Raw genomic sequence first — 22,021 nt, forward strand, 5'->3', positions numbered from 1 at the left:
TCTAATTATTTTTTTAGTATTAATTTGCATATTGCGTGATACGCACAAGTGCGTGTCTGTCAGTTTCGTGAGAAAATGGAATGGATTTGCGAATCGATATCAATGTCGTATTGTAGGGTCACTTTGCAAACGCACTCTGTCGATAAATTTCAACTTATCGTGGAATAGTCAGTAAGAAAGTCGCGGATAAAGGAGAGAAAAAAGACGACTATTATATACCTAGAACGGATAAAAAGAATGTGACATTACTAGCGAGGCGGATGAGAGAAATATTTTATCCGCTGCGATAAATTTTCCCTCCATCAACAATTTCGTTTTGTTCTTTGCGCGTTTTTGGCACGTACTATCTCACAACAAATGAATTCAGACAAGCTCGGCTCGTATTTACATTCGATAAAAAAAACATGTTTACGTTCGCACGCAACGTTTAGCGGTACCGTTCTAGACACTGATAAAAAATACGCGCAAAATATTTACCTTTCTCACAGGATGGATTATTCGGATTATAATATTTCGTAATCAAGATGTAGCCTATTTTGAATAAATATCGATCACAATCAACGCGTCACTTACGATTTTTCTCAAATTTAAGCTCGAAAATTTAAGCTTGACTTAAGGTTTATAGAGGCCGTAACTGTTAACTTATGCCGGAACCGGTAAAGTTCAATATTGGAATTTCAATGCTTTTGTTCATGCTGAAAGTAGGAGCACCGCTAAGGATGGTCTGGATAAATCCAGACCTGACAATCATAAACGAATAATGACAAGACAACGGACAATATCTCGAGATCGGTTAAATGACATTTCAATGTTAAATATTTATCATGAGATGACTGATATAGATACTGAAGAGGTATTAAATGAATTTATAAAGAAACATAACATTGGAATGCACGCATTTGCTGTGATATAAAAGATAAATTAATATATTGTGTCATTTTCTTTGAACCATGGTTATTTATTTAAACTTTTCTTATATGAATTAAAAAATTTTTTTTCAAAAATCAAATCCTCCTTCCCGATTGATTGTTATCCAGGAGCGAGACAGTGCCGCCCCTGGCTGAAAGCATTACATATTTAAATTCATGCTTTCAGCATGAACAAAAGCATTGAAATGCCAATATTAAACTTTACCGGTTTCGGCACAAGTTAACAACTACGGCCTCTATAAATCAGCCTTAACTCTCTGTCATCGCGTCAACGTCAAAAGTGAAAGCGTCCATTCGCGCGAATAAATCTGTCGGGCGTAACATCAACGCGGCATTAAAAAAATGGGCAAAAATACGAAAGGAAAAAATACGCGCGGAAAAGTTCAAACTTGATCCGCCATTACGCGAACCGCCAAGCGTACGCGCGATATAATATTCGCTCTTACCTGGCAATCCGCCGATGTCTCAGCGACCATCCGGGCACTCCTCTCGTTCCTCGCGTCGTCGACTTCACACGGGACACCATTTCACCGGAATTTCCGTCGCGACACTCGCGTAAGACACGGAAAATCGGAGGGAACCGCGCGACATCGCCGCTCGTCGCCGGGTCTTTGAAAAATGGCAGCGTCGTGGCGCCGAGTGACACTCGGCCGCGCTCGGCCGCGCTCGGCAGTCTTCGGTCGCGCTCGGTCGCGCTCGGCCCTCGTCGGCGGCCGGCGCTGCGGCTCGCGGCCGCACGGGGTTCACGAGAGTCGATTCACGGAGCCCCGCCCTGCCTGCCGCCCGCCAGAGCCGTGAAGGTGCAGCAGCCGCAGCAGCATCAGCTCTGCCAGTTTCGTTCGCGTCGAGTTTTTGCCGAGTGTCGTCGAATGAAAACAATCGCCGACGTCCGTACGTCGCGCATCCCGAGACGTTGACGTCGCACGCAACGTGCGCCCCGTCTCTCTCTCTCGTCGTCGCGGCAACGTCCACGTCGCTCGTCGGTCATCGTCGTCGTCGTCGAGAGATCCGTCGCGACAGTTAACCTTAAAGAAAGCGGCGGGTGCGGTGATAGTGTTTTCCCCTCCGAGGAGGATAGCCGGGTAAACTCGGCGAGTCGAGACGGAAAGGTGTGCGACGAGGAAAGTGCGTAGTCATCGATGTGAGAGCCGAGGACGGCGAGGGAAGAGCAGAGGGAGCGAGTGCGAAAGCGAGGGGAAAGAGAGAGGCCCAGGAGCATCGAGCCGGGAATTCCGACGACCGCAGGCTCCGTCAGGGAGCTCCAGGTATGTGACGTTGCGATATCTGACATTCCGGGCGTCTCTCGCGACTTCCGGATGCGTCGCCTCGAGCCCGCCCGGCCGCCCTTCGCGCGACTCGATAACCGCCATCATGGCGGTCGTCTAGGCCTACGGCTCCGTGTCAAAAATCTTGCCGTTCTCGCCGGGACACGCCGACGTATTTCGGTCGCGTGGCCGGCGACTTTCTCGCGCGAGGACGACTCGCTTGACCTTGCGTCGTGGAAACGAGCGCTTCTTCTCGTTTTCTTTTTTATCTTTTTTTTTTTCTTCGACATCGACTCGCTCGCGTAGATGACTTTCTCGTTCCTCGATATCGTACGATACTTCACCATCCTCGATCGCGAGACGATGCGTCTTTAACGTCGCTTTCTATTCGCGAGTGTTGGTCGGCGTGATTTGACGTCGGATTAGCTCGAGCGAGGATGACGGAAATAGATCGAGCGTCGCGATTACGGGGTATATTATCGATGGGATCATTGATTGGGCTTCCACGAGATATTTGTACGTGGCTCGCGATACGGTTTGAAGAAAAAAGTCAAGGTGTCGGCTCGAGACCGATGACGTCCGATGACGAATTTTTTTTTCTGTTCAGATTTAATACATCATAATCGGCGAGAATATCGATTATATTGTCGATTTATACCTTGCTCGTATTATTTGTTCGTAAGATTATTTGAATCGTTTTCACAGAGATATCATTAAACTGATTTTTGTGACAGGATATTGTCGCATGAATTATTCAAAGTTTTAGATACAAGATTGTCTAATTTTATTTAAATCGGATCGCATTGAAGTACGCATTGAAGTTTGATGTACATGAAAATATTCGTCACGTATTGGAAAGAAGAATCGCGTTGTACGTGCGATCGAGTCGCGCGAATGTCGACGGTCCCGTCTTGAGGAATGTTGCGTGTCACGTCGTCCGGAGGCATCCGGGCACGCACCGGTTCTCCTTCGGCGAAACGATACCTCTGACGTTTGTTTGACGACGACTCGGATTATCTTACGGTGCATAATACGTAACACAAGTCGCTTTGCACGATATGCGCGAAAGCAAAGTTTGCGCTTCCTAGTAAGCGAGATAAATTTTCGCGCGTTGTAAAAAGGGCAGAAAAATTTGGCAAAAAGAATTCGCGAGAGATGCCTGAGTAGAAAACATTGCAAATTTGATAATCTTACATATTATTCAAATATTCTTCGATTCAGTAGAATTCGATATGATAACTGATAGAACCAATTATTTATTTATTAAATTAACAAAATTATTATTTATTACATTATAATTGTAAAATTATATTAAATTATTAAATTATACTTTTTAAGATTAATGGTTTTCAATGGATTAATGTGTATCAAATGATAATCACATATTAAAAATATTATTATAAAAGTAGTCAGAAAGAGAGAGGGAGAGGGGAAAAATCTTGAATAATTTTGCAAAATTCGTTAGAAATCAGAATAATGAAAAATAATGCAATTAATCGAACTTTCCTTTTCTTCTACTGAGATTATAACCGATAATTTCTACTGTGCCTTTTGCGAAGTATTGATTCCGAGAACGGAAAGTGTGATGCAATCCAAAGTCTGTGAATTTTCTTATATAACAGCTGGTGTTTTCAGCTTGATTTCTGTCAGCATTAAATATACATATGTTGGATCCACATTTCTCGTCGAGGCAATCGATATCTTTTGCACGAGCGATTTTATCGATTAAAAACATACTTTACATCATATCACATTTCAATAATCAATCTTAATGTTTACGTGTAATTTTATTTATTATAATGTTTGAACAAGTTTCCTTCAAAGTACATTATTTGATTGTCTCTTTGGTAGCACGAAAATTTAACGGAAAGCATATCCTTCCATCAATTCCGCAAAAATTAGCTTCTTCGAATAATTTTCCTTTCGAATAATTTTTTCTTCCTCCTTATTATCGGACTTAATGGTTATCACGCTTACTCCATCTGAGTCATGCATGAGCAATAACTTGACATGCAATTCGCGTTTCTTACGAGAGCTATCTTCGGCATTCTTTGAACGGCAGGCCTCAGGTTAATGGTCGCAATATGCCAAGTCGAAAATAACAAATGGAAAGACGGACAGAGCGACAATAGACAAGGATCGAGTGTCAACGAGCATTTGCAGGTGTCACGGGATTACCAGGGCTTAAGCTTTGACGCGACAGACGCGAAGGAACGTCAGCCGACGTCCGATCTTGGCGGATAAATAGGGGAAAAAAAATTTCTCGCGACTCGCGTTACGTTCCGTCTCGCCGATTGGCCGACCAATTGGCGGCCGCAGCTGCCTTAATCGGCTTTAATTGCTCCGGAATATAAAGTTGTCGCGCGCGCGCTGGAGACAAGTGGCGTCTTGAGTTCAATTGACAGCATTCCACTCGAGACGATGTGCGTTATCGATACTATCGATTATGTGAATCAATCTAGGCGTAGGGTCAATTGCCGTGATAAATCGCTCGCATTTCACGAGATCGCGATAAGGAAAATATCCGCAGATGTTTCGTTGCATATTGACGTCTCATCTTATTATAGTACATTTTTATAACTTTGAATTTATTCATAGAATCTCGTAGATTATTTATTATAAAATATAAATTTTATAAATTATTCTATACATTGTTTTATTATTTTAAAATACTTTTTTTTTATAGCGCCGTAATGAATTTTTAATAAGTCTGCATTTACTCTTTATTTGTTTTACTCGGTTTGTTTTATCGACGTTTTACACTCCGAAAATTTATTTTAAGAAATTGAATTATTAATCTCTTCTGGATCTATATATTTTAAAAAGATACCAGCAGTTTTAATTTTAATTTGCATAGTGAGTACTAATTTGCTGCGCAAATTAAAATTAATGTTAGTATCTTTATAAAATATAGATCCAGGAGAGATTAATAATTCAATTTCTTAAAATAAATTTCGCGTGTGCAAGGTGTCGGGGTGCAATCCAAGATAAAAAATGAAATGCAGAGCTATTAAAAATTCACCATTGCGTCACTATAAAAAGTACGTCAAACTAAATTTTATAAAATAATTTGTATTTTTTATAAAATTTATATTTCATAAAATAATTCACGATTCTATGAATAGTAAATTAAATCCATCCGAAACTGCTGTTACTCTTCTCGTGCGTGATTTTGTATAATTTTATCACGACAGATAACGTCACGTGCGTCATTGCGGTGGCGATGGCGATGAGTTTTGTGCAGATGTGTCTCTTCTGGTAGGAAACTCGTCGAGGAGCTTCTTAAATGACGATTGCGGTTTACAGGACGGTTAGTAGGTCGTGCTACTTACAATTAAATGATGCGAAAAGGTCAACGTGTTCGAGCTGGATGCTGAATCTCATTGTTAAATCCTTTTTCGATCCTTAGCACCTCTCCTTTTTCCCCCTTATTCTCGTGTTCCTCTCTCTTCTACGTCACCGAAATATTGTCTCTTTTGGAGACGATAGTAATTCCGAGTAGGACGAGAGGGAAAGTGATAAATCAGTAGCAACATGACAAAAAAAATTAGCTTCTTAATTCAATAATTGCTTTTGTCAATTTTTTTTTGCATTAAAGATTTAAATGAAAGTACAGATTGAATAATTTTTCACGTTCTCCGACAATTTATTATGTTGCTAAATTTAATAATGTCAAATTTTTACACGGTAATTATTATATACATGTTTCACGTGATTATATAAATCGTAAAACTGGAACACCGTTAAGACGCTTGGAAAAAAAAATGTCATAGATGCACTTTATGCGGTAAGCGATTTTTCTTGGTGCGGCTAATGACGTCACGCGACTGCATTAAACTAGGACAGAGAGAGAGACTAAGTAAGAACCTCAACACAAAGTTTCGCAGTGTATTCAATTATGATAAAAAAGAAAAGAAGGAAAAATCATCGGAATCCGTCGAATTTAGTCCTTCGCAAATTTCTATAAATTCATCCGACGAGTCGTTTGTTTCTGCCGATTGGTCGGAATCTGCTCGTCGCGAAAGTCAAACTTTCCTCTCGTGACACTATTTTCATTCATAAAGTAGCACCGGCGATTCCATTTTATAGCGCAGAACCACGATCGCGAGCATTAAATGCCGTTCATTGATGTCGAGGCTGTACGATCAATATTATACGCCAGGTGTATTGAATGTAATGTGATTTGCACGGTCCAGTTGTAGCTTCAACATCCGACCAATCGGGACGCGCATTTATCCTTGTATCGTGTATGCGCGACATTTTTAATATAATCAAATTTTTTTTATCGTCCGCGAGTTAACCGCTCTCGCTTGACGCCCACGCGACGATAGGTTTAAAAAAAAAAAGAAAAGAAAAAAGCCGAGCATCCTGTTAGATATTGCATTAGGTCCTAATATAGAAACGAGGACGTCTCCCTCGGCATCTGGAAATTAACGGGCAACCGACGGCGCCACGCCGCCTGCTCCAGGTTACTCTCTGACGTCACGACTCACCTTCTGACGTCATTTACCTGCGCGTCTTCCTCTCCCCTCCTCGCGTGCGCCGCGCGCTTCTCCGGCCAGGATTCGATGACCCAGCGTGTAATTCCGTTTGTATCTAGCTCGCTATTTCGGTTCGCGATATAAACGCTATTAAAAAAAAAAAAGGTACACGCTCGAAAAGGAAAATGAGTGCGAGTCGCAGCTTCACGCGAGCCTTGATCGATCGATCGATGCGTTTGCGTCACGGTGTATTTTAAAGCGTAAATGATTCCGCGCTAAAGTGCGAGGTTTAACTTTCTATTTAACATTACTCAGAAACAATGAGTTGTTCGTAAGTCAAGAATTTAATTTCGAGGAAGGAGATATAGAGATCGATCTTTAATCTTTATTATTAATTTAAATAGGAAAGTCGCGTCAGCAATCAAGTCAACAAAAGTTACTCGCATCGAGTCGGATAAAATTATAAAGTAAAATTTTGACGAGAGGGTTTTCTTTTTCTTTTTCGTTAGAGAATACTTACGCGACAGGTGCTTCGACGAACCTGCCCCGGTTTGTTGGCCAACTGTCGGCGCGCGTTTTGACAGCGGCCACCCTCCTTTCTGTGCCCTTCTTCGGTGCCCCAAAAAGTACGCTTGTCAAAGGCGTCGGCGAGGTACTTGGTGTGGGGGGTACTTGGCAGCCCTGCGGTTGTGTACGTCGACGTACATCGAAAGGGGAGAGACCGGGAGAGAGCGAGATCGCATTGGACGTTGACCCGCGTGGCTCAACTGTTGCTCCCATTCGCGCATCCGGGAGCCCGTCGAAGGGAGACCGTTTAGGGAATTTGATAATGGAACGAGTCTTCCGTTAGGCTCTCTCGAGTGCTCGCATCGCGGGCTTGATCCTGAGAATCCTCTCGAAAAAATTCGCGAGACACGCAAAATCGAGATCGCGTTACCATCGAGTGGTTCGTCAAGAGTGGACGACTGTCAAGTGGATAAAGTTCTCGCGTTCGCGAATTTAATAAGGGATGATGAAAGAGTACCCTAATAATATATTGATTATTGTTGAATTCAAGACGAAACTTTGCTCCGAAATTTTTCCCGGACCTACCCCCAGCGGATATTTATAACGAATCATATATTTTGGGAACTTTTACAACTCAACTTTTTCTGGACCCACGGGAGAACGGGAGTGATTTTATTCTTTTTTTGGTTCTCACCGCGACGAAAATAATTCCTTCGCCATTCAAAGCCCCCGAGTTTGATTCGACTGTTGGCTGTCGTCGAGCCTTGGCATGATGCCATCTGTCAGCCACGGTACGACGAGCGATTTTGAATGGTAGTATCGATTTGCACTAGTCTCTCGTTTCTTTCGACACGGTGATTGACCAGTGTTGATTCAAAGTTAATACGCTTCTCGATCAAAATGCGATTTGTTATCGCATCAACGATACGCGATATGATCGTATCAATAGTTTTTGTTCATCCCGAATGTTTTTCTCGCTATTTATTAGAATATCTGACGTATTTTATCTTCAGCTTTCTTTAACTTCTCATCGTTTCATACATAAATATTATAATAATAATTATATATATATATATATATATATTATATATAGAATAATTATAAAATTGTTACATTTATAATAATTATATAATTGTTATGTAATAATTATATAATTATTATATATATAATAATTTGTAATTATTATGTACAGAGAAAAAAATAAGTGTCAAATCAAAACTTATATATTTAAACTAACGCGTTCATTGTTTCGTATATACGCAACAATTTATAATCTTGGGGGAATTTAATAATTTTAAATTTCAACAATATTGTAGTCTTATTTTAATATTATAATTGTCAACCTCAAGAATATATAATTATTTAATTCTACTTTAAGAAAATTATAATCTTTGATTTAAAAATGTTACTTTCTATCCAACATTGTTTCTTTTCCATTCAAGAAAATTAAATCTTAAATGTATTCATAGGAATATATTTTTCTTGATTGAACTATATAAAATAGCTTCATTCAAGCAATCATATTTTCAAGTAAGCAATCATTCAAGCAATTATATTTTCCTTTAACTAACGCAATATAATTTCTCATTTCAAGATTTCCATGTTAAGACTACAAATATTTTCAAAACAAGAATGTCCTTTTTTTCTGTGCGCAAAACGCGGAGAAATGAAAGAAAGTCGAAGATGAAACGTGTCAGACATCGACATTGTAATTATTATCACACATGATAATAATTATATACTCCTTCCCATTATTCTCAGAATGATAATTAGGTTGCCGGCTGGTGGCGGCAACCTGTCATCGGGATACGACGACGGCGTCCTCTCGACGCCGGCTGGTCGGTACGCGGGCGCACTGGCGCCAGCGTCGTCTCCCCCACCTCCCGGCGATTTGTCCTCCCGGCCGGCCTTCTCTCGGAACCACGTCCTTCCTTGGGTGTGGTTCAGAGATTGTCGAGACGTCGTCCCTCCGGTCCAAGTGCGCGTCGCCCCGTGCCCATCGTCTCGGCCTCCTCGTCCCTTGGACGTCGTCGGCTTCGACGTCTCTCGCGCGCCTGGTTGCTGGAAACGAGGACGAGACGGTGCGGCGAGAGCGAGCGAAAGGGTGTACGGATAACTGGGAAGAGAGGGCGACGAGGAGAAGGAGGGACGAGCGGGGCGAGCCGCACGACGACGTTCAATCGATTCGTCTCGCGCCTCCAGGTTGCGTGCGTGCGTGCGTGCGTGCGTGTTTATTTCTCGTAGCACCCTGTTCCAAGTCCAGCGCGAGTTTCGGGGGGGTACGTTTTACCCGGGGGAGAAATCGATACGGGATCGCGTAAAGGAGGACTTGGAGAGTAGAACCGCGGAGCGAGCTCCTTCTTCGAGTTGACTCGCTTTGATCCGGGCCTTTCAGGGTTCTCCGACGTCTCCTCATCATCGGAGAACCCTTCTCGCGCGAGTCGCGCTTCGACGTGCGCAACCTGGCGGTGACGAACGGTGCTCTCGGCGGGTCTGCAAGTCCGTTTCGACCCAGTAGTGGTGGTGGTGGTGGTGGTGGTTGTGGTGTTGGCGGTGCTGGTGGTCGTGGACGTGGTGGTGGCTCTACCGCGAACGGGAGAGGTTATGTCGACGCGGGCTCGATGACGCTCCTCTGACAGCAGTGGCGGTGACGGTGGGACGGAGCGAGTGAGTTCCATCGATGCGTGTGAACCTTCCCTTCCGCTCCGACACCTTCGTAGGCGAGGACGCGTCGCCTCTTTTTCTCTCTCTCTCTTTCTCTCTCTGTCTCTCTCTCTCTCTCTCTGTCTCTCTCTCTCTTTCTCTCTTTACCTTTTTCTCCCTCGCCGATCGAAGCCGCCGCGAGATTCTCCCTGCTCGTCGAGTTAGTTAGCCGAGACAATGGCGTACGGAAAAAGCGGAAGAGCGATACTACGTGACGTTCTCCCCTGTCGTCAATAGCGCCCTTTCTCGTTATCGATAACGCGCGAAAGCCTCGAGAGATTCATCGGCCTTCGTATCTTACATTAACCGGGACGCTATTGGGGCTGTATATCAATTTGTTGTCTTGTGTCGACGCGATTTTAACAATGAAACTATAAGACTAAGGTGTGAATGTTTTGCTTTTCGAGAAAACTTTCACTAAAAAGAAGATGAAAATATTAAAAAAATAATTAATTTAATTCCACAGGTGATAATTTAGCTTTTTGCAAAGCTAAAGTTACAATCATTCATTTATTGATCCTTTTTTTTTAATTTTTTAATTTTTTTTATTTATTTATTTATACGTTGATTTTTTAATTGAACAATAAGCATATAGGTTATATGACACTGTTTTTTGATTGATGAATGTTAAATTCATATAATACTTCTATGTATGTGTCTGTAATAGTTTATTTTATTAGTAACGAATTGACATAAAACATTAATTTAATTATTAATTTTAATTATTAATTATTAATCTTGAATTTTTCTATTCTAATTGTTTTATATTTGCTTCACAATTACGTCATTCTTCTGACTGCAAGGATTTATGACAAAATTTCTTTAACCTTGTTTTTCTTTTTCGTGACCATTTTTCTTTTTATTTCCTCATGCGCAGATTATTTTCCCAAGGGTTGTTTCCGACACACAGTGTAGCCAAATAAAATTTTCTTTGTACTTAATTGGATGGATTCTTTTTCTAGTTAGCTGGCCAAATTAATTCACGTTATACATCCTAATTAGAATATATGGTTATTTTTTATCTTATTTGCGCTTGCGCCAAACTTGATTCTCTCCGGAAAACGAGAATACCTCGCGTTGGATCGACAACCCTCGGCTTCCCCAGGTCGCTAGATTTCGCGGAAGTGAAGAACATATCATGGATTACTCGATTGTTCGAATGTGATTATGCTAGTTTCGCATGGTAAATTTTCAACAACCAAAGTAATGTAATATTTGAAAATGCCTTGCTCTCGAAAAATTGATCATTTTATTATATGTAAGAAACATATAAATAAATTAACAAAGATAATCAATTATTCTGCGATTTAATAATATAGGTAAAAAAATATACATGTACTTGTTTAACATTTCCAAGAATATTGTTTTGCATAAATTAAAATAGAATAATCTTCGATCCTCCTGTTTAAATGGAATCAATTTTAAGAGAAACGTATGATCCATTATCGCTTTATATCTCAACAAAATGAAGACGATTGTTTTGAAAGCCTCTATAAAATATTAAAATAGAAGAGAAAAAAGTTTCATGGAACTTGCTAAATATAGCAAAGATTTTGTCTTAAAAAATGAGGCGCCAGTATCGATATACGGGATTATTCTCAAATGTCAATATTCTACGTTACTATTTATGACGATGGTTACATAAAATACAATGTGTATTTTTCCATAATAAAAATAGATAGCAAAAATTGGTAATCTATAGAATGCAAGTGGCGAACGTGTCAGTAGTTTTCAGTCAATTATTGGTTTTCCGAGTATCGATATTACATTGCAGTAACTAGTTGCATTGGCGTCGACCGCTCGCCGTCTGACAGTGATATACGTCGCGTGGCTGACGTTTTTCTCAAGGAAAAGTACGCGCTGACGGAAACTCGAATCTCGAATCGCCACAGGGGGGAAGAGGGAGAAAGAGAGAGAGAGAGACAAAGGGAGCCAGAGAGGGGGAGAGGTTGCGATAAAAATATCCGCGCACCCGTCACAACCAAAATATTTTTAGCGAGCCGATAATTATATTTTGTTTTTCTTCACCCACCCGCTTGGGTGCGTACATGCGTGCGTGCGTGTGTGCACGTATTGACGTATATGTGTGTTTGATAAAAGAGACACTCTGCCATTAACGTAAGATGACTATACGCAATTATTTTAATTAAAGCGCAAATGTCCTGTTATTTCAGACGAGTCTTTCCTTGTCAACGTGATGATACACCCTAGTTTATCAATTAGTATAATTTTTTTTTCTTCTATGCACGGTTTCCAGATTTTGAGAACGCGAAAGTTGCAATCGTGTTGTACGTGGGGTTTTTAATTTAATTTGTATCATTCTCCCTTTCTCAACAAAATGGAATGGTCTTTTTTTTTTTAATACGGATTATATTTTGTTGATGTGCAGGCTTTTTAATATGAATTATTACGTGCATCTGAAAATAACTATTTATTTTCACTGGCACATAACGCTCGAAAGCGGCACATGTGCCAATTAGCTAGACGAGCCAAAAGCAGCGATATAACAAATATTTATATAGGTTCGGGGGATCCTAATTTATTACTATCAGAGTATAGATACAAATTTAAAATTTTCCACGATATTTTATTATATTATTTGTATACAGGGGCGTATGCAGATTTTCTTTTCATACACCGAGAAAAAAAGTTGTCAACTTGACTGAACTATTCAACTAAATTATTATTTTTTTAATTGAAACATTTAACTATTTAAATTAAATAATACATATTAAATCTATAACATGACATTTAATTTAAATATTTCAATATTTCAATTAAAAAAATAATTATAATTAAATAAATATAATAATTATAATTAAAAATAATAATAGATTTAGTTGAACTATTTGGTCAAGTTAACTTTTTTTCTCAGTGTAAAAGATAAATCCATGCAACATCACACATTGGTGTTCAATTATAACTTATATAAATTAAAAACGTTATATGTTAAAAGGATTCGAACATTTTTCTTCATCGGTTTAATCGAGAATACGATAGTACAGAGAAAGAAAGAAATTATGGTTGATAACGCGTATGTCGTGCAAAGTCGACGCGATTATCTATTACAGTCATTAAGAAACCGCCGTAATTCTTGGATGACGTTTGCCTTTGGTATGTTGACTGTTCGTTTTCTTTGGGTCTCAGTAAAAGCCACGCGTTAAATACTCGCGGTATCACATATGATAAGTGGAGTTATTGTTAACTTAGCACTTCTAGGTTTCCTTCGCGAGAAAATGTGAAGTCTTAGAAACGTCAAACAGTGATATTTTAATTAACATTGGCGAGTGTTCAGTTATATTAAATTGAAAACATGTAACATGTTAAGAGGATTCAAACATCTCACTTCATCAGTTTGATCGAGGATACAAATACTACAAGGATAATTAATTCTCAGACTCATCTCTCACGAAGACTTCATTTATATACTCTAGATTTAAGATAATGCGAGGTACGTTATTACGACCAATTGAAATGACCGATTTGAAACATGGTGTTCCAGAGGTGGCAACGGTCTCGTCAGGAAGCGTCGAAGCTGGCGTGTGGGGCGGCGGAGTCAGCTGTGGTCTGGCTCTGATTCCGGTGGTAGCGGCGGAAGCGGAAGCCGCGAAGGCAATAGCGAAGGCAGCAGGAGGCGAGGAGGTGGGGCCGGGAGAAGTTGCTGGTAGCCCCGATTTTGTTGGGACACGGTGCGAACGTCATCCTCATTCCCATCTTCATCTACCTCTTCTTCTTTCACCTCGCACCCTGCCTTACGGGAGTAGGAAATTCGTAAGCGTTCGCCAGCGGCCACCAGGAGAGCTATCGACGGCGTGACATCGGCCCCGCGATCGGCCTTCCTCCCGTAGAGGAGTAAGCGCCGCACAGACAGGAGTCGCACCGCCATCCGTCATCATCCGCAGAAATTACATCCAGTGAGCCCTCTCCGAGGCGAGGCGAAGCGAGACGAGAGGAGAGAGCTTCCTCAGCCTTCCCCTCCGCGAGCGCGCGACATCCTAGTATTTTGGCCCCGCTAACGGGTGTTCATAAGCCTCGCGCGTCATCTGTCAGACACCATGAACGAGCTCGACAGCCTTCGTCAGGAGGCGGAGACGCTGAAAAATGCCATCCGGGTGAGTGTCCGTTTCCTCGCGCCAAGATTCTTCCTTATTTTTCTTCATGTTACATGATAAATGATATTTTTTTTCATTTAATTATAATTATAATTCTTTCGCGATTCGTATAAGATGTCAGAGGAAACTCTACTAATGAAAAATAATTATTTATCTTATTGTGATACCTCCAATTGCATTTGTTAAAGTAAAAATAGATTGTTCATGTATAATTATGATACGAATACTCGAAAAGCAAATTCATTAGATGCGACAATTTAACTCCGAATGAAGGGATCGAATCAATTAATTTTTATACGGTAGATTTTGCGAATTTATGTAACTCTCTTCCGCATTTCTTTATTCCTGACGTTATCGTAAATTTTAACCGGTAAAAGACATTCATCTATACTTCCCTCTTCTCCTTCTTTTACCTCGTTTGTATGGCGAATGATTTTCCATATAGTTGTGAGGATATAGAGCTGGCTAGGTGGTGGTAGTGTGGTGGTGGTAGGGCGCGGCATAACCGTCGCTTCTCTGATCAATACGCCACCATCCCTCTCTCTCTCTCGCTCCATGTCTTGTTTCTTCTCTCCATGTGTATTCGCCTCTCTTTCTTGTACGCGCTCCCCTCATCCCTGCCCCTTCCCTCTTATACATGCATAAAATGCACGCGCTCGCACGGTATGCGCGGAAATGTGCGCTTACGATAAAAGGAATATACGCTATTGGTCTTGTCTGCTAATTATTTATGACGCGTGCAGCGCGACGTTGTTTAGCAAATAAAATTGCCAGGATACATTGCGCAATAATACATATACATATATGCGTACATCATAAATGTTAAAATGTATTTCCTTTAATTGCGCGTAACAATCTTTTAATAATGATCGAATTTCGCGGAATTAATATTTTTCACATTGATATATTTCTTTGACATTTCTTATGAAATTTTTGAATTGTTTTATTAAAAATTAAATATATCATTATTGAATTAAGTTACAAATAAAATTGCAATTTATTTGTCAAAGTCAAATTGCGATCAATCAGATTTAATGTAAGTTTTACTACAAAAGTTGATAATCATCTTGAAATGTAGAAATTAATAATATCTTTGCTATATAAAGGTAAGAAGTTATATCCAAGTCACTCTTTAAAGTTACATTAAGTCATTTTAAGTATACTACTGCATTACGATTCGATCTTAAAGGTCAACACAAAGGCAAAATTGCGGCATAATATCGGACTAAAGACACGCGAGCACTGCCGACAGTTCAGAATCCTTTTTCTTTTGTCCCGTTCCTTTTTCTAATTTCTTGAAATTCATGGGAATTTTCAGCATTATGTTTAGTAGCATGCTCGGTCGTTTGACTTTTTGTACTGAATTTGTGTATACATGGACGTAATGTCAAATTTTTACATGCAATTTATTAAATTTTTACGATGGCGATATGCATCGTTACTCGACATCTGATTCGAATGTCAACGTGAAATCTTCAATTATAGCAATGTAGAGATAAGATTGACAGATAAGATTTTGCGACTAACAGTAATGACTTAAATGCTTGACGTAATAGTTAAAGATAAAATGCAAAAAATAGATCCCGAGACGTAAGTTTACAACTTTGTATATGATCTCATGCCGCAGGATGCCAGGAAAGCAGCATGCGACACGACCTTGGCCCAGGCCACATCGGGCATGGAACCTATCGGTCGCATACAAATGCGTACGAGACGTACGCTTCGCGGTCACTTAGCTAAGATTTATGCGATGCACTGGGGAAGTGACTCCAGGTATAATGTTAGCAAATGATTAGATGGTATACATTTGAAAATCTCAACGTAAATAAAATTCTATTTATAAATTCTGTGTGAAAGATAAAATTCTAGAAGAGAAAAACGTAGATATTTACTTAAATGTTGATTGATGTATATTTTTTTTTATTATCAAACTTAGAAATTTGAACAGTCATGCAAAGATGTTAGAAAGTAGATTTTTTCTCTCCCATCTTCATACTATGCTTTTGTCAACTTGCTCTTTGTATCTTCCATGTACAGGAATCTAGTCTCCGCATCGCAAGACGGCAAACTGATCGTTTGGGATAGTTATACCACCAATAAGGTTCACGCAATCCCATTGCGATCCTCATGGGTAATGACTTGTGCATACGCGCCCTCGGGTAGTTACGTAGCGTGCGGTGGGCTGGACAATATCTGTTCCATCTATAGCCTTAAAACTAGGGAAGGTAACGTGCGGGTAAGCAGAGAGCTGCCGGGTCACACTGGATATTTATCCTGCTGTCGATTCTACGACGACAACCAGATCGTTACCAGTTCCGGCGATATGTCTTGGTAAGTAAATCTAGAAATTTACTAGAAGTAAATTATAAACTTCCCCATAGCTCTTCATTAACTTTGATATCTAAAATTTTTATATATAAATTAATATATAAAATTTAAATTGTATTAATTTTTTTCTTGAATTTTTTATAATTTGAAAGCGAGCATTAAGAGATCATAAATATATGAATATATCAAAAAACAAAAATATAGCAAATATCTACAAAACATACATAAAAACAATATACAAAAACAAATATATATAAACAATATATTTATGAATATATATATAAAAAAAATTTTAAATGCGAAGCATTTTAATGAGTGCATAAAAGTTCGATAAAAATATGGTGATACTCGTAAGAAAAACATCATTCCTATTTTTTATCCCAAATCTCTTCCATCATTAAATGAAATCCTGAAGATTCCTGAAGATTCCTGAAGAACCCTTATAGAAGAAGCTTGCTTATTCGACGCAAACTAGAATGCTGAATTGTTCTGACTCAGTGCTTTATGGGATATCGAGACTGGCCAGCAATGCACCTCGTTCATCGGGCACACTGGCGATGTGATGTCGTTGTCGTTGGCACCGGATACACGCACTTTTGTATCTGGCGCGTGCGACGCCAGCGCAAAGTTATGGGACATTCGTGAAGGATCCTGCAAGCAGACTTTTCCGGGTCACGAGAGTGACATAAATGCTGTAACGGTGAGATACTTTTCAAGCGTGAGATACTTTTGAAGCGAATTACTCATAAAAAATTACTCTTTCGTGATGTTCTTACTATGTTTTCGAAAAATTCGAATTTATTATTTTTGACGATTTTATTTGTTATTATTTATAGTTCTTCCCGAACGGATACGCTTTCGCGACAGGCTCGGACGATGCGACCTGCAGACTCTTTGATATTAGAGCAGATCAGGAACTAGCAATGTACAGCCATGACAATATCATTTGCGGTATCACCAGTGTAGCTTTCAGCAAGAGCGGTAGATTATTGCTGGCAGGTTACGACGATTTTAATTGCAATGTTTGGGATTCTATGAAGACGGAACGAGCCGGTAAGTTGAATTGGTATCTCGCGAACGATAATCTCCTCAGGAGAGAAGAGAGATTTCATTCGAGGTCCTTCTCTCGATGATGACTTTTTTCAATGCGTTTATTATTTTTATTAACTTACTACTTTATTAAAAAGTAGACTCACTGCTTGATTGAAAATATATTTATGGGAAACTCTACCTTTGTGGTTATCATTACTTTATTAAAAATATATTTGTGGGAAACTCTCATTCTAGGAATTCTCGCTGGGCATGACAATCGCGTGTCTTGTCTTGGCGTTACGGAGGACGGCATGGCAGTAGCGACGGGTTCTTGGGATTCGTTCCTACGCATTTGGAATTAACTTGGGGCTCTTCCCAGGACGTTCCTTCAAAGAACCAACTACAGTCAACCAGCATACAGCATAAGAATCAAGTACCATCATCTAACCACTGAACAAATCGGCGTGCCAGCAGTCACGCTGGCGAATAATCCGCCAAGTTCACCGGAGTTGACGCTGATTAGAAACTTTGGATATCCGATTAGTAGCAGCAGCAGCAGCGGCAGCAGCAACAATAATAATTATGATCGTAGAAAGGTCCACGACAACAATGGCGAAGGTAACAGCAGCGGCGGCGAATTTAAAAATGTTTTGGATTGTGGTGGTAAAAAAGACTCCCGCAAAAACAGGCGCATCGTAGTCGACTTGACTTGGCGACATAGTAAAGTCGGCGACAAGGACCACGAATATCAACGTTTCTAGAAAGAATCTAAACTGTAATTGGATCGAATACGAAAACAAATTGTTGCCAAAAAATGTGCGGCAGAGGGCAAGAATCGAGAACGAGCGCCGACAACAAGACCGACAACCGAGAAGAACTATCTACGGCATCAGGCACGCATTTTCTTTTTCTTCTCCCCTTTCTCAAGGACTTTCTTCGCGAACCTTCGAGAGACACGTGCTGTTCTACGGCTTTGATAGTTCTTTCCCACGGGAGTATTTCCAGTCGAGGATTCCAAAGTTCGAAGGACTACAATCTCGTGCCGACGATCGTCGAGAGATTTTCATCTCGAATCGAGGTTCAAGCATTCACTGCCGAGAAGGCGCCGTTAACGACTGCTCCGGCAGTTGGCTGCGAGTTACTTTTCCCGATACACGATTATATCGGGCGGAATGAGATATGCTATGGATATTGCGTCGCAATCCGGTAATAAACGAACCAGCCAAAGGTCATGATAGTCCTGCAATGATACGTTTGAGTCATACGACGCACATTGAACGCACACGTGTATCAATGGAGATTCACAGATACACGAATTGCATAAACTTGCACATAAAAGCGAGTGGTCGAAATAAAATATAAGAAAGATGCGGATCGTTCACCAGCAGCCTCGAAATACATCCAAGTCGCACACACTTGTCACGTAAGCTTTGCCCTCGTGCACGAGCATCGAGCGGCCAAGCGAAGAAAAAAGAATAATGAGATGTCACTTTTTTTAACACAATAATACGCCGACTTCGCACCGCTATAACTATTATTACTATTATTATCACACCCCTCGATGAATTTCGTAGATGTATCGTTATTTATTTTGTATAGACTTCTGCCATAGGCCGCCCTGCGCCTGCGTTTTTTGCGAGTGCGAGAGCGATTGAGCATGTAGTAAAAAAGAATGAACGAGACTTATGAGAGCGTGAGAACGAGGCGCGAGAGGCGCACGGCCCATTGCCAATCAAAAAAACGAGGAACGGGACATGAGATACGAGACGCGCGGATAGAGCAAACGGATAAGAGGACGCTCCTTTGAATAAATATTTGTAATATGATAATTTGGTACATGAAGACGTTGACGGATCATATTTGTGCAACATCGCAAGAAGATGAGAAGTGACGGATCAGTGAGCGAGAAAGCAAATCAGGTATTGAATTTTGTCTGTTTTTTCATTGCGATAGAGTTACGAACGCGTGAAACGATGGACCAGCGTAACGTGTCAAGTAACGTTTAATATAACGTGTATTTGTTTAGTTTATAGTGTCTATACCTTAATCTCTTTCCCTTTACCCTCGATCCACTTATCCCTGATTGTGGCAACAGCGGGAAGAAGAAAAAGAATTAATCTTCGACTATGTCTCGACGAAGTCCCGTATCTCTTTCCACTATCGATTCAGCGCCAATTAATCCTCGTGCACGAGGCAGGCACGTGCTCTCGATCGAAAGAGTCGTGCTAGAAATTTCCTTGAAATAGGACCCAAAGAATTAGAGGTTGAATGAAAGGAGGACCGTGAGACTAAACTCTTCCCTTCCTCTCTTTTCGCCTTTCTATCGTCATTATTTTTTTACACCTCCTCTTCGCTCATCGCATTTTGTTGTTCACAATCTCTTTTGTAAATTCATATTTGTACTTTTTCAATAACTTTTAATCCCACATTTTGTATTCCTCCTTTTTCTGTGACCATCACTTTCCTCTCCCTTTCCTGCCTATTCTGTCCTTTGTCGGAAATAGATGTTGAAACTGTGTATGCATTTAAAAAATAATATTAATGATAACGATTATATAATATTAATATTAACGATGATTGTAATTTATAATTATTAATATTTAATATATAAGTATATAAGGTCGATGGTTCTTTAATATCGCAGGATTATGGTCCAATCGCCTTCCGGCAACCACGCTCATAGTTATTACGCGCGCGCGTTTCTTTTATATATATTTTTTTCTTTTTTTTATAAATTTTGTATATTTACATTAAATGTAGCGTTTAATTAATCGCATGCTATAGCGTTCTATTTTTAATTTGACGGGAAACAAATATCTCAGATTGATGGGGATCCTGTGCATTTTTTGTTTTAATAGATGAAAATAACGTAATTTGTACATGTTGGAGTATCATGATAGAAATTTTGGAGAATGTATCGAGTGCCGAAGCGGCTAAGATCGCGAGAATTGAGGAAAACAAGCGTGGATTCCGGAAAGCGACTATTTCTTCGAAAGATTCTACGAAAAACTTCTTTCCCGGTGGAACAAACCATGATGTAATTTGGCTAGCAGAGCAAGCGAGTACTAATGAGGACTTTGGAGAAACTGCAAATTTTCTGAAACATTTGACATTTCGTAAAATCGGTTCATTTTTTATATACACATATAACTCTTTGCGACTAATCTCGCTTACATAATGCTTTGTATATGTTAAATGTCAAACGAGCAAAAGATCTTTCTTCGTTTCGAAAGAGAAGATCCTTGTTCCTTCGATTCTTTGTATCATTAAGAATTCTTCCAAAGTTCGATTCGAAAAGCGAGAGGCAAAATCATGATTAAAAATGGCCGCTTTTCGGTCTTTCCGGCGTAACTTGGAAATGATATTCGTACGAAAAAGAATAATTTTAGAACAGAGAATTATGAAGGAAGAGGAGACTTTAATAAGCAAATTGATGGAAACAGATCTGTGCTTATATATATTGCATTTCGCGATTCTGTGGCCTCCCCCGAGGAGGCTCTCTCAATCTTTTTGTACCTTGAAGTCTTGAAACATTATGGTTTCTTATTCTTGGTACGATAAAGAAAAAAATATAATATAAATCTATCGACAAATCTAATGCAAAATTGACAAATTATTAAGTCTCTAGTCATATTAACAGCACGCGCGCAAATAAAAGAATGCAAAAGAAAAATAGGTAAAATTTTGTAAGCAAAAACCTTTTTCCAAAACCTCTTTCTCCTTGTTTGCGCAAGATTAAAGAGAAAACCGACTTTAATTTATTTATCTTTCTCAAAAAAATATGGCACACACGATAGATTTTAATTGCGACGCAGGAGAAAAAGTAACGGCGAGAAAATAACTGATGAAATCAGGCTTTTCTTCTTTTTTGAGCCTTTAAAAATATAATATAAGATGAATAAAAATACTTGGGAAAAGAATCAAACGTGGCGTTTCCGTTATTTTTTTATCGCTTCTTCGCTTTCTGTTCCCTCCCTCCGTAAACGATACATTTGCACATTTTATAGTTTCATTATCCCGATAATTTTTCTATGTTTTAGTTTTGAACGTTCGTACACTTATTTTTCGCTAGACACATCAATTAATTTCGTAAAGCAACATCCTGCTAAGGCGAGTGGTCTAAGGGATTATGTGATGTTGGGTCCTATTTCAACCATGGAATAATCGTCACTCTCTAGTATAAACATAGTTAATAAAAAGGAGGAAAAGGAGGAAAGAAAGGGAAGAAACGCGAAGAGAATGTGCCGACGACACTTTCGTGACTTTTAAGATGGACGACGAGGAGCCGTCAGGAATACTGCCTCTTTCAAGTTATGCACAAAAAAAAAACATAAATTACGATATGTAGTACGTGTATATTATACATAAAAAAAAATACATTAAATAACCGTGCAAACCACTGTTAAAGTTAAAAAGAAGGAACGCGCAAGAGGACGTGGCCGTGCGACGTGCAAGACAACTAAAGACGTGGAGTGAAAAAGTGCATCGATGAAGATCGAGTGCAAAGTATCGGTGAACATTAATCTCGGGAGAGGAACGTACATTCGACTCAGTAACTGAGAGCAAAACACGTCTTCACTGTTAAATGGTAGATAGTTACAAAGAGATTTCATCACTTTTTTATATATAAAAAGATTATATATATACATATATATATATACGTA

General features: G+C 39.7%; 2 protein-coding genes across 4 annotated transcripts in view; one reads left to right on the top strand and one right to left on the bottom strand.

Moving 5' to 3' along the window:
- Positions 1-1,529, bottom strand: part of LOC105251134 (potassium voltage-gated channel subfamily H member 6) — a 100,864-nt gene extending 99,335 nt beyond the window's left edge. For both annotated transcript variants that reach the window (XM_025406455.1, XM_025406454.1), the window contains exon 1: positions 1,376-1,529. In XM_025406455.1, coding sequence (XP_025262240.1) covers positions 1,376-1,455 — 80 coding nt within the window. In that variant the 5' untranslated portion in view covers positions 1,456-1,529. The remainder of the gene's footprint in view (positions 1-1,375) is intronic.
- A 152-nt stretch (positions 1,530-1,681) lies between these two features.
- Positions 1,682-21,686, top strand: LOC105251133 (guanine nucleotide-binding protein G(I)/G(S)/G(T) subunit beta-1). 2 transcript variants are annotated; one of them, XR_889183.3, is made up of 8 exons: positions 1,682-2,194; positions 13,388-13,997; positions 15,625-15,770; positions 16,035-16,328; positions 16,824-17,025; positions 17,162-17,378; positions 17,613-19,276; positions 21,430-21,686. XR_889183.3 is itself a non-coding variant. In XM_011257684.3 (7 exons), the coding sequence occupies exons 2-7, from the start codon at positions 13,941-13,943 to the stop codon at positions 17,717-17,719; spliced, it is 1,023 nt and encodes a 340-aa protein (XP_011255986.1). In that variant the 5' UTR covers positions 9,127-9,849; positions 13,388-13,940; the 3' UTR covers positions 17,720-18,073. The 2 variants fall into 2 exon arrangements, 1 of the variants encoding a protein (XP_011255986.1); XM_011257684.3 differs by lacking the exons at positions 1,682-2,194; positions 21,430-21,686 and adding an exon at positions 9,127-9,849 and having other exon boundaries at positions 17,613-18,073.
- The last annotated feature ends 335 nt before the right edge of the window (positions 21,687-22,021 follow it).

Source organism: Camponotus floridanus, unplaced genomic scaffold, assembly GCF_003227725.1.
Source record: "Camponotus floridanus strain SB8 unplaced genomic scaffold, Cflo_v7.5 scaffold144, whole genome shotgun sequence".
NCBI classification, from domain to species: Eukaryota; Metazoa; Arthropoda; class Insecta; order Hymenoptera; family Formicidae; genus Camponotus; species Camponotus floridanus.

Bases quoted from the DNA above. Each gene is read 5' to 3' on its own strand.
- LOC105251133 (XM_011257684.3), top strand. From the start codon at position 13,941: ATGAACGAGCTCGACAGCCTTCGTCAGGAGGCGGAGACGCTGAAAAAT. The intron at 13,998-15,624 runs GTGAGTGTCCGT...CTCATGCCGCAG, and splicing joins CGCTGAAAAATGCCATCCGG to GATGCCAGGAAAGCAGCATG. The intron at 15,771-16,034 runs GTATAATGTTAG...TTCCATGTACAG, and splicing joins CACTGGGGAAGTGACTCCAG to GAATCTAGTCTCCGCATCGC.